At 63.6% G+C, this 12,700-nt stretch overlaps 1 protein-coding gene across 1 annotated transcript in view; it reads right to left on the bottom strand.

Moving 5' to 3' along the window:
• The window catches only part of ADCY3 (adenylate cyclase 3), a 48,475-nt gene that overhangs the window by 5,109 nt on the left and 30,666 nt on the right, over nucleotides 1–12,700 (bottom strand). The window contains exons 3-14 of the mRNA XM_032103352.1: nucleotides 7,017–7,147; nucleotides 6,656–6,767; nucleotides 6,285–6,412; nucleotides 4,081–4,239; nucleotides 3,831–3,993; nucleotides 2,750–2,899; nucleotides 2,535–2,677; nucleotides 2,301–2,462; nucleotides 2,135–2,222; nucleotides 1,888–2,004; nucleotides 846–1,105; nucleotides 661–742 (exon numbers count right to left, since the gene is read on the bottom strand). Coding sequence (XP_031959243.1) covers nucleotides 661–742; nucleotides 846–1,105; nucleotides 1,888–2,004; nucleotides 2,135–2,222; nucleotides 2,301–2,462; nucleotides 2,535–2,677; nucleotides 2,750–2,899; nucleotides 3,831–3,993; nucleotides 4,081–4,239; nucleotides 6,285–6,412; nucleotides 6,656–6,767; nucleotides 7,017–7,147 — 1,695 coding nt within the window. The remainder of the gene's footprint in view (nucleotides 1–660; nucleotides 743–845; nucleotides 1,106–1,887; nucleotides 2,005–2,134; nucleotides 2,223–2,300; nucleotides 2,463–2,534; nucleotides 2,678–2,749; nucleotides 2,900–3,830; nucleotides 3,994–4,080; nucleotides 4,240–6,284; nucleotides 6,413–6,655; nucleotides 6,768–7,016; nucleotides 7,148–12,700) is intronic.

The raw sequence follows: 12,700 nt of genomic DNA, 5'->3' as shown, positions 1-12,700 counted from the left end.
GAAAGGGGAAGAAAAAGGAGGAAAAGGGAAGGGAAGGGCAGGAAAAAGAAGGAAAAGGGAAGGAAAAAGGAGGAAAAGAGAAGGGGAAGAAAAAGAAGGAAAAGGGAAGGAAAAAAGAAAGATAAGGGAAGAGCAGGAAAAAGAAGGGAACGGAAGGGAAAGGAAGGGCAGGAAAAAGAAGGAAAAGGGAAGGAAAAAGAAGGAAAAGGGAAGGAAAAAGAAGGAAAAGGGAAGGGGAAAGGAGGAAAAGGGAAGGGAAAAGGAGGAAAAAAAGGAAAAGGGAAGGGGAAGAAAAAGGAGAAAAAGGGAAGGGAAGGGGAGGAAAAAGAAGGAAAAGGGAAGGGAAAAGGAGGAAAAGGGAAGGGAAAAGAAGGAAAAGGGAAGGGAAAAGGAGGAAAAGGGAAAGGAAAAGGAGGAAAAGGGAAGGGAAAAGGAGGAAAAGGGAAGGGAAAAGAAGGAAAAGGGAAGGGAAAAGGAGGAAAAGGGTAGGGAAAAGTAGGATAAGGGAAGGGAAAAGGAGGAAAAGGGAAGGGAAAAGAAGGAAAAGGGAAGGGAAAAGAAGGAAAAGGGAAGGGAAAAGAGGAAAAGGGAAGGGAAAAGGAGGAAAAGGGAAGGGAAAAGGAGGAAAAGGGCAGGGCAGGGCCGCCGGCAGCCACTCACGTGCCGCGAGAAGTAGTAGAAGCTGAGCATCACCACGAAGATCATGGCGGTCATGGAATACTTGGAGGGGACCAGCACGGACCTGCCGGCAGCGACGGCACAGCGACGGCACAGCCGGACGGGCTCCAGGCCCGGCCCCGGCCCCGGCCCCGGCCCCGGCCCCTCCCGGCCCCGGCCCCCCTTACGAGCTGTGCTGGCCCCGCCGCCGGTCGTACTGGTCGAAGATGGGCTCCCAGGCGGAGAAGTTGACGGCGCCGGTGGCGGCGGTGATGAGCACCATGAGGGTCAGCTTGACCATGTGGCTCACCTGGACCAGCATCACGGTGGCCACCAGGGCCAGCAGGGCGATGTAGCTGTAGTACTTGGGCTGCTCCGCACAGCCACCGCCCCGCGGCGGCCCCGACGTCCCGTTGGCGGCCGGCCCGCGGTCGCGTCGGCAGCCGAGCTGGGGACGGGAGGGCGGGGTCAGCACGGGGACGCGGTGGCCACCAGGGCGATGGAGCTGTGGTATCTGGGCTGCTCCTCGCAGCCGCCACCCCGAGGTGGCCCCAGTGTCCCACTGGCCACCTGGGCATCGTCCCCATGGTAGCTGAGCTGGGCACACGGTGGCCACCGTGGCCACCAGAGCAATGGAGCTGTCATATCTGGGCTACTCCTCGCAGCCACCACCCCACGGCGGCCCTGATGTCCCGTTGGCCACCGCGCCACCACGGTCCCCATGGCAGCCGAGCTGGGGACACGGTGGCCACCACGACCGCCGTGGCCACCAGGGCTATGGAGCTGCAGTATTTGGCTGCTCCTCGTAGCCACCACCCCACGGTGGCCCCGATGTCCCACTGGTCACGATGCTGCAGTTCCCATGGCAGCCAAGCTGGGGCATGGTGGCCACCGTGACCACGGTGGCCACCAGGGTGATGGAACTGTAATACCTGGGCCGCCCCTCACAGCCACCACCCCACGGTGGCCCCGATGTCCCGTTGGCCACCGCCCCGCAGTCCCCATGACGGCCGAGCTGGGGACATGGGGACACAGTGGCCACCACCACGGCCACCAGGGCTATGGAGCTGTAATATCTGGGCCGCCCCTCACAGCCACCACCCCACGGTGGCCCCGATGTCCCGTTGGCCACCGCGCCACCGTGGTCCCCACGGCGGCCAGGCTGGGGACGCGAGGCCGGGGCGAGCGCGGGGACAAGGGCGGCCACCCGCGGGCCAGCGCGCGGCTCACCATGTCCACGATGTCGGCCGCGGTGACGATGGCGATGGCGGCCATGGCCCAGGTGTTGCGCGCCCAGCGCGTGCGGTCGATCCAGGTGGAGAAGGCCACCAGTTTTTTGGGGAAGACCTGCAGGGACAGGGCAAGGCAGGGGTCAGCGGGCGGGACACGGCGACCGGACATCCCCAACGGGCAACCAGGACGTCCCCAACGGGCGAGTGGGATGTCCCCAGCGGGCGACCGGCGCGTCCCGTCTCACCCGCGGGAAGATGGCGGCCAAGGAGCAGAGGGTGAGGACGAGCAGCAGCACCTCCCCCACCACGAAGGTCACGTAGTTGGTCACCAACCTGCCCAAAAGGCCGGCGGTGAGGCTGCGGCGCCGAGCGCGGCGCGGTGCCGCCCGTGCCCGGGCGTGCCCGCCCTACCAGGGGTCGATGACGGCCTCCACCAGGGCGGTGAAGAAGAGGACGACGCAGGAGCAGCTGAAGGCGGCGCCGCTCTGCTTCTCCTTCTCCACGGAGTAGCGCGTCTCCATGTCGGGGTCGATGAAGCGCATGGAGAGCCGGAAGGTGCTCTTGCCCTTGAGCCTGCCGGACACGGCGCCCGTCAGCGCCGGCGAAGCGCCGGCGAAGCGCCGGCGAAGCGCCGGGAGCACTCACGCCTGGATGGACTCGCGTTCCAGCAGGGCCTCGTTGAGCAGCTGGTTGAGCTCCTGCTCGTTCTGCGCCGCGCCCGCCACGCGCTCCGCCAGGTCCCGCAGCCGCAGCCGCCGCCGCGGGTTGGGGAAGGACGGGTTCACCGCCTGCAATGCCGAAGGGGCGCCGTGTCCGGCGGCGGCTCTGCGTGCGGCAGGAATCCGGGGAACGGGCTGTACCTCTCCGTCCTCGTCGCCGAGCTCCAGGGAATTCCTCCTGCCCGCCTCGGGATCCTCGGGATGCTCCGGGCTCCGGCCGAGGCTCCCGTTGCGCTCCGCGCCGGTGACCGGCGGTGGGGACACGCCGTGGGACGAGGTCAGCGACAGCTTCTGCGGGGGGACACGGGCACGGTGGGTGTCCCTGTGGCCACCGGTGCCACCAGCACTCGCCACGCCATGGGAAGAGGGCAGTGACAGCTGCTGGGGTGGGACGTGGTCACCCAGGTGTCCCCAGTGTCCCCAGTGCCACTCACCACGCCATGAGAAAAGGTCAGTGACATGGTCACTCTGGTGTCCCCAGTGTCCCCAGTGCTCCCAGTGTCCCCAGTGCCACTCACCACGGTGTGGGACAAGGTCAGTGACATGGTCACCCAGGTGTCCCCAGTGTCCCCAGTGCTCCCAGTGCCACTCACCACGGTGTGGGACAAGGTCAGTGACATGGTCACCCTGGTGTCCCCAGTGCTCCCCAGTGTCCCCAGTGCCCCCAGTGCCACTCACCACGCCGTGGGACAAGGTCAGTGACATGGTCACCCAGGTGTCCCCAGTGTCCCCAGTGTCCCCAGTGCCACTCACCACGGTGTGGGACAAGGTCAGTGACATGGTCACCCAGCTGTCCCCAGTGCTCCCAGTGTCCCCAGTGCCACTCACCACGCCGTGGGACAAGGTCAGTGACGTGGTCACCCAGGTGTCCCCAGTGTCCCCAGTGCTCCCAGTGTCCCCAGTGCCACTCACCACGGTGTGGGACAAGGTCAGTGACATGGTCACCCAGGTGTCCCCAGTGTCCCCAGTGCTCCCAGTGCCACTCACCACGGTGTGGGACAAGGTCAGTGACATGGTCACCCAGGTGTCCCCAGTGTCCCCAGTGCCACTCACCACGGTGTGGGACAAGGTCAGCGACGTGGTCACCCAGGTGTCCCCAGTGTCCCCAGTGCTCCCCAGTGCTCCCAGTGCCACTCACCACGGTGTGGGACAAGGTCAGTGACGTGGTCACCCAGCTGTCCCCAGTGTCCCCAGTGTCCCCAGTGTCCCCAGTGCCACTCACCACGCCGTTGATGCCGTTGCGCAGGGGCTGCTTGGGGACCACCACGAGGTAGGTGACGATGCCCTTCTCCCGCAGGTACTCGCACCGGGAGCCGCCCTCGCCCGGCTCCAGCTCGAACTCGCCCTTCAGGCAGTCCCTGGTGCTCTGCGAGATGTGCACCCGCCTGCCGGGGCCACCGGCGTCACCTCGGCCGCCGGCACCACCTCGGCCGCCGGGGCCACCCCGTCCCGGCCCCGGCGCGGGGGCTCACCCGGGAATGCCGCCCGCCTCCATCTTGTTGGCCACGGTGACGTCGGTGGACCAGACGTCGTACTGCCAGCGCTTCTGGCCCAGCACGCCGCCCAGCACGGTGCCGCTGTGCACGCCCACGCGCATGTCCACCGCCGTGCGCGTCTGCTCCCGCACCGAGCTGCGGCGGGACACGGAACATCCGCGGGGAGCCCGCGGGGAAGGCGGGGAATCGGCGGGGAATGTGGGGAGTCGGCGGGGAATGTGGGGAATCCACGGGGGATCGGCGGGGAATCCACGGGGAATCGGCGGGGAATGTGGGGAGTCGGCGGGGAATGTGGGGAATCCACGGGGGATCCGTGGGGAATGTGGGGAATCCGTGGGGAATCTGCGGGGATTTTGGGGAATCCACGGGGAATCGGCGGGGAATGTGGGGAATCCACGGGGAATGTGGGGAAGCGGCGGGGAATGTGGGGAATCCACGGGGAATGTGGGGAATCCATGGGGAATCCGTGGGGAATCCGCGGGGAATGTGGGGAATCCACGGGGAATGTGGGGAATCCATGGGGAATCCACGGGGGATCGGCGGGGAATGTGGGGAATCCACGGGGAATCGGCGGGGAATGTGGGGAATCCATGGGGAATCCACGGGGGATCGGCGGGGAATGTGGGGAATCGGTGGGGAATCGGCGGGGAATGTGGGGAATCGGCGGGGAATCTGTGGGGAATCCGCGGGGAATGTGGGGAATCCATGGGGAATCCACGGGGAATCGGCGGGGAATGTGGGGAATCCATGGGGAATCCACAGGGAATCAGCGGGGAATGTGGGGAATCCGCGGGGAATTGGCGGGGAATGTGGGGAATTGGCGGGGAATGTGGGGAATCGGTGGGGAATGTGGGGAATCGGTGGGGAATGCAGGGAATCCATGGGGAATCCACGGGGAATCCGCGGGGAATCCGCAGGGAATCCATAGGGAATGCGGGGGATGCACGGGGAATGTGGGGAATCCATGGGGAATCCTCAGGGAATGCGGGGGATGCACAGGGAATGTGGGGAATCCGCTGGGAATCGGCGGGGAATGTGGGGAATGCGCGGGGAATGTGGGGAATCTACGGGGAATGCAGGGAATCCGCGGGGAATGCCGGGAATCCGCAGGGAATCCGCAGGGAATCCGCGGGGAATGCAGGGAATCCGCGGGGAATGCAGGGAATGCGCGGGGAATGTGGGGACTCCGCGGGGAATGCGGGCAATCGGCGGGGAATCCGCGGGGAATGCGGGGAATCCTCAGGGCCCTTCTCCGGCCTCAGCCCAGCCCCCGCTGTCCCCGATCGCTCTCCGAGTTTCAGTTCAGCCCCAGCACCGTTTCTCATCCCCCGCTCCCATCCCCGCTCCCGCTCCCATTCCTGTTCCCATTGTCATTCCCATTTGTTCCCATTTCCATCCCCATCCCCCACTCCCATTCCCATCCCCATTCCCACCCCCATCCCACTTCCATTCCCACTCCCATTCCCATTCCCACTCCCATCCCCATTCCCACCCCCACTCCCATTCCCACCCCCACTTCCCATCTCCATTCCCATTTCCATTCCCACCCCCACTCCCATTCCCACTCCCATTCCCACCCCCACTCCCATTCCCACTCCCATTCCCATTCCCACTCCCATTCCCACTCCCATTCCCATCCCCACTCCCATCTCCATTCCCATTTCCATTCCCACCCCCACTCCCATTCTCATCCCATTCCCACCCCCCACTCCCATTCCCACTCCCATTCCCACTCCCATTCCCATTCCCACTCCCATTCCCATTCCCACTCCCATCCCCATTCCCACCCCCACTCCCATTCCCATCCCCACTCCCATCTCCATTCCCATTTCCATTCCCACCCCCACTCCCATTCTCATCCCATTCCCACCCCCCACTCCCATTCCCATCCCCATTCCCACTCCCACTCCCATCCCCATTCCCATCCCCACTCCCACTCCCATCCCCACTCCCATCTCCATTCCCATTTCCATTCTCATCCCCACTCCCATTCCCACTCCCATTCTCATCCCATTCCCACCCCCCACTCCCATTCCCGCCCCCATTCCCACTCCCACTCCCATTCCCATTCCCACTCCACTCCCATTCCCACTCCCATCCCCACCCCCATTCCCACCCCCATCCCCACCCCCATCCCCACTCCCATTCCCACTCCCATTCCCGTTCCCTCCCTGCCTTACGAGATGGCCTCCACCATGGCCAGCCCCATGCGGATGGAGCACACGGCGTGGTCCTCCCGGAATTCCGGCAGCCCGCAGATGCAGTAGTAGCAGTCTCCCAGGATCTTGATCCGCAGCTGGTGGTGTTTCTGGGAATAACGGTGGCATCCCGGTGATCCCGCAGCTCCCGCTCCGCCTCCATCCCGTTCCCAGCCTGCGGAATCTCCGACGTCCGGCAGGAACGCAAACCCTCGGATTTTCCATCCCCTCCCTGCCTCTCCTGACCCCTTTCCCAGCAATCAGGGCAGGGCGCCTCCAGCATCCCACACATTTCAACCTCCTCATCCCCACCCCGGGACGGCGGATTTTTGGGAATTCCGGGAAGCACTCACGGCCGCCAGTTTGTCGAAGCGCGCGAAGAGCTCGTTGAGGAGCTTCACCAGCTCCTGGGCGCTGCAGGACGAGGAGAGCTGCGTGAATCCCACGATATCCGCGAACAGGATGCTGCGGGAACAACACCCGGCGCCTCAATCCCAACTTTCCCATCCCCACTTTCCCAAAAAAAAACCAAAAAACCCTCGGATAAGACGAAAACGACGCTCTACAAACTCGGCTCGGAGCAACGCTCCGAGTCGCGCTCGTGGAGGTTTCCCGTTGGCTTGGCCGTCAACGATTCCTCTTTTTTTCGCCCAGCCAGGGCGGCAAAGCCGGGAGTTTTGGGAATCTTTCCCCGTTTTCTGGGAATGGCCCCACCTGACGTTCTCGTGCCGGTACATGTACATGGTGTTGAACTGCTGCAGCTCCTTCTGGCTCGGGTCCTTCTTCATGTCCTTCAGCATCTCGTCGGCCACGTGCTTGGGAAGGATGGAGAGCATCAGGCGCTCCTGCGGGAATTCCGGGAACGGTTGGAATGTGGCACGGAGCCAAGGGGCTGCTCCGTGTCCGGGGAAAGGTTGGATGAGGCTTGGAGAGCCCCGGGATCGTGGGAGGTGTCGGGGTTGGAATGGGATGGGATTTGAGGTCCCTTCCCACCAAAACCATTCCGGGATCCTCGGGAGCTGCTGGGATGGCTCCAGGCTGGGGTTCCCAGCAGGCAAATCCCGGGGGATGCAGCTCCAAGGAAAACCCTGAGCTCCAGGGAATCCTCGGAGCCGCTTCCCGAGCCTAAAGGGGCTCCAGGAGAGCTGGGATTTGGGATAAAGGCTGGAGGGGCAGGAGGCAGGGAATGGCTTCCCAGTGGGAAAGGGGAGCTTGGGCTGGGATGTTGGGAAGGAATTCGCGGCTGGGCTGGAATTCCCAGGGAATGCCCGGATCCCTGGCAGTGCCCAAGGAAAGGCTGGAGCAGCCTGGGATCATCGGGGGAGGTGCCGGCCTTGGAATGGGATGGGGTTGAAGTTCCGTGGATCCCAGCCCAAAGCATTCCGGGATCCCGTGATTCGAATAATCCCAGGACACGGCACTGGGAGCGACCTCGGGATCTGCACCAGGGTCCCTCAGGATCCCTGAGAGCTGCTCCAGGGAACGGACCGGGATTAAAACATTCCAGGGAGGATCCATCAAGCGAAAAGCACTGTGGGTATCCTGAATCCCATCCCACATCCCAAATTCCAAATCCCAAATCCCACATCCACATGTGAGATTCAACCAAGAGGATCAACCCCTCTCGGAGACACCGCGCCTGGTGCTGCTCCTGTGGAGCCGGAGCAGGGATGGATCCACCAGGATCAGGGATGGAGCAGGGATGGAGCAGGGATGGATCCACCTGGATCAGGGATGGAGCAGGGATGGAGCAGGGATGGATCCACCCAGAGCAGGGATGGAGCAGGGATGGAGCAGGGATGGAGCAGGGATGGAGCAGGGATGGAGCAGGGATGGATCCACCTGGAGCAGGGATGGAGCAGGGATGGATCCACCTGGAGCAGGGATGGAGCAGGGATGGATCCGCCTGGAGCAGGGATGGAGCAGGGATGGAGCAGGGATGGATGTGCCTGGAGCAGGGATGGAGCAGGGATGGATCCGCCCGGAGCAGGGATGGAGCAGGGATGGATGTGCCTGGAGCAGGGATGGATGTGCTGGGAGCAGGGATGGAGCAGGGATGGATCCACCCACAGCAGGGATGGAACAGGGATAGATGTGCCGGGAGCAGGGATGGAGCAGGGATGGAGCAGGGATGGATCCACCTGGAGCAGGGATGGAGCAGGGATGGATCCACCTGGAGCAGGGATGGAGCAGGGATGGATGTGCCGGGAGCAGGGATGGAACAGGGATGGAGCAGGGATGGAGCAGGGATGGAGCAGGGATGGATCCACCTGGATCAGGGATGGAGCAGGGATGGAGCAGGGATGGATGTGCCTGGAGCAGGGATGGAGCAGGGATGGAGCAGGGATGGATCCACCCGGATCAGGGATGGAGCAGGGATGGAGCAGGGATGGAGCAGGGATGGATGTGCCTGGAGCAGGGATGGAGCAGGGATGGATCTGCCTGGAGCAGGGATGGAGCAGGGATGGAGCAGGGATGCATGTGCCCGGAGCAGGGATGGAGCAGGGATGGAGCAGGGATGGATCCACCTGGAGCAGGGATGGAGCAGGGATGGAACAGGGATGGATGTGCCGGGAGCAGGGATGGAGCAGGGATGGAGCAGGGATGGATGTGCCTGGAGCAGGGATGGAGCAGGGATGGAGCAGGGATGGAGCAGGGATGGATCCACCTGGAGCAGGGATGGAGCAGGGATGGAACAGGGATGGATGTGCCGGGAGCAGGGATGGAGCAGGGATGGAGCAGGGATGGATGTGCCGGGAGCAGGGATGGAGCAGGGATGGAACAGGGATGGAGCAGGGATGGAGCAGGGATGGATCCACCTGGAGCAGGGATGGAACAGGGATGGAGCAGGGATGGAGCAGGGATGGAGCAGGGATGGATCCACCTGGAGCAGGGATGGAGCAGGGATGGAGCAGGGATGGAACAGGGATGGAGCAGGGATGGAGCAGGGATGGAGCAGGGATGGATCCACCTGGAGCAGGGATGGAGCAGGGATGGAGCAGGGATGGAACAGGGATGGAGCAGGGATGGATCCGCCTGGAGCAGGGATGGAGCAGGGATGGAACAGGGATGGATCCACCTGGAGCAGGGATGGAGCAGGGATGGAGCAGGGATGGATGTGCCGGGAGCAGGGATGGAGCAGGGATGGATCCACCCGGATCAGGGATGGAGCAGGGATGGAACAGGGATGGAGCAGGGATGGATGTGCCTGGAGCAGGGATGGAGCAGGGATGGAGCAGGGATGGAGCAGGGATGGATGTGCTGGGAGCAGGGATGGAGCAGGGATGGATCCACCCGGATCAGGGATGGAGCAGGGATGGAGCAGGGATGGAGCAGGGATGGATGTGCCGGGAGCAGGGATGGAGCAGGGATGGAACAGGGATGGAGCAGGGATGGAGCAGGGATGGATCCACCTGGAGCAGGGATGGAGCAGGGATGGAACAGGGATGGATCCGCCTGGAGCAGGGATGGAGCAGGGATGGAGCAGGGATGGATCCACCTGGAGCAGGGATGGAGCAGGGATGGATGTGCCGGGAGCAGGGATGGAGCAGGGATGGATCCACCCGGATCAGGGATGGAGCAGGGATGGAGCAGGGATGGAACAGGGATGGAGCAGGGATGGATCCACCTGGAGCAGGGATGGAGCAGGGATGGAGCAGGGATGGATGTGCTGGGAGCAGGGATGGAGCAGGGATGGATCCACCCGGATCAGGGATGGAGCAGGGATGGAGCAGGGATGGAGCAGGGATGGATGTGCCTGGAGCAGGGATGGAGCAGGGATGGATGTGCCGGGAGCAGGGATGGAGCAGGGATGGAACAGGGATGGAGCAGGGATGGAGCAGGGATGGATCCACCTGGAGCAGGGATGGAGCAGGGATGGAACAGGGATGGAGCAGGGATGGATCCACCTGGAGCAGGGATGGAGCAGGGATGGAACAGGGATGGAACAGGGATGGAGCAGGGATGGATCCACCTGGAGCAGGGATGGAGCAGGGATGGATGTGCCGGGAGCCGGGATGGAGCAGGGATGGATCCACCCGGATCAGGGATGGAGCAGGGATGGAGCAGGGATGGATGTGCCGGGAGCAGGGATGGAGCAGGGATGGATCCACCCGGATCAGGGATGGAGCAGGGATGGAACAGGGATGGAGCAGGGATGGATCCGCCCGGCTACGCGTGGAAATTTCCACTAAATACCAGGAACTCGGATGAGGAGGCGGACCTTCCCCCGGGAATGTGGGGTTTTCCCACGGGAATGCGGGAGCGTGGCAGCGCCGTTGCCGCAGGAACGGCTCCGCGTCCCTGTCCCCATTCCCAGGAGGAGCTTCCCAGCCCTGCCCAGCTCCACGGTCCCGGTCCCACGAGTATCCTGGCGGGAAGCGCGGTGAATCCCGCTCCGGCACCGCTCCCTGCCCCGATCCCCCCTCCCGCAGCCCCGGGCCGGGCTCAGCCCCGGGGCCGCAGCCCCTTCCCATGGGAATGGCCCCGAACACCAACAGCCAACCCACGGGAGCATCCCATGGGAATGGGAACGGACACCAACAGCCAACCCACGGGAGCATCCCATGGGAATGGGAACGGACACCAACAGCCAACCCACGGGAGCATCCCATGGGAATGGGAACGGACACCAACAGCCAACCCACGGGAGCATCCCATGGGAATGGCCCTGAGCACCAACAGCCAACCCACGGGAGCATCCCATGGGAATGGGAACGGACACCAACAGCCAACCCACGGGAGCATCCCATGGGAATGGCCCCGGACACCAACAGCCAACCCACGGGAGCATCTCATGGGAATGGCCCCGGACACCAACAGCCAACCCACGGGAGCATCCCATGGGAATGGGAACGGACACCAACAGCCAACCCACGGGAGCATCCCATGGGAATGGGAACGGACACCAACAGCCAACCCACGGGAGCATCCCATGGGAATGGCTCCGGACACCAACAGCCAACCCACGGGAGCATCCCATGGGAATGGCCCTGAGCACCAACAGCCAACCCACGGGAGCATCCCATGGGAATGGGAACGGACACCAACAGCCAACCCACGGGAGCATCCCATGGGAATGGCCCTGAGCACCAACAGCCAACCCACGGGAGCATCCCATGGGAATGGGAACGGACACCAACAGCCAACCCACGGGAGCATCCCATGGGAATGGCCCCGGACACCAACAACCAACCCACGGGAGCATCCCATGGGAATGGGAACGGACACCAACAGCCAACCCACGGGAGCATCCCATGGGAATGGGAACGGACACCAACAGCCAACCCACGGGAGCATCCCATGGGAATGGGAACGGACACCAACAGCCAACCCACGGGAGCATCCCATGGGAATGGCTCCGGACACCAACAGCCAACCCACGGGAGCATCCCATGGGAATGGCTCCAGGCACGAACAACCAACCCACGGGAGCATCCCATGGGAATGGCCCGGAGCACCAACAGCCAACCCACGGGAGCATCCCATGGGAATGGCTCCGAGCACCAACAGCCAACCCACGGGAGCATCCCATGGGAATGGCCCCGAGCACCAACAGCCAACCCACGGGAGCATCCCATGGGAATGGGAACGGACACCAACAGCCAACCCACGGGAGCACCCCATGGGAATGGGAACGGACACCAACAGCCAACCCACGGGAGCATCCCATGGGAATGGCCCCGGACACCAACAGCCAACCCACGGGAGCATCCCATGGGAATGGGAACGGACACCAACAGCCAACCCACGGGAGCATCCCATGGGAATGGCCCCGGACACCAACAACCAACCCACGGGAGCATCCCATGGGAATGGGAACGGACACCAACAGCCAACCCACGGGAGCATCCCATGGGAATGGGAACGGACACCAACAGCCAACCCACGGGAGCATCCCATGGGAATGGCCCCGGACACCAACAGCCAACCCACGGGAGCATCCCATGGGAAAGGGAACGGACACCAACAGCCAACCCACGGGAGCATCCCATGGGAATGGCCCTGAGCACCAACAGCCAACCCACGGGAGCATCCCATGGGAATGGGAACGGACACCAACAGCCAACCCACGGGAGCACCCCATGGGAATGGGAACGGACACCAACAGCCAACCCACGGGAGCATCCCATGGGAATGGCCCTGAGCACCAACAGCCACCCCACGGGAGCATCCCATGGGAATGGCCCCGGACACCAACAGCCAACCCACGGGAGCATCCCATGGGAATGGGAACGGACACCAACAGCCAACCCACGGGAGCATCCCATGGGAATGGGAACGGACACCAACAGCCAACCCACGGGAGCATCCCATGGGAATGGCCCTGAGCACCAACAGCCAACCCACGGGAGCATCCCATGGGAATGGGAACGGACACCAACAGCCAACCCACGGGA

The sequence above is a fragment of the Corvus moneduloides genome, chromosome 3 (genome assembly GCF_009650955.1).
Source record: "Corvus moneduloides isolate bCorMon1 chromosome 3, bCorMon1.pri, whole genome shotgun sequence".
Lineage (NCBI taxonomy): Eukaryota > Metazoa > Chordata > Aves > Passeriformes > Corvidae > Corvus > Corvus moneduloides.
Note: the sequence above shows the minus strand (reverse complement) of the source record. Positions and strands in the feature narration are given on the sequence as shown.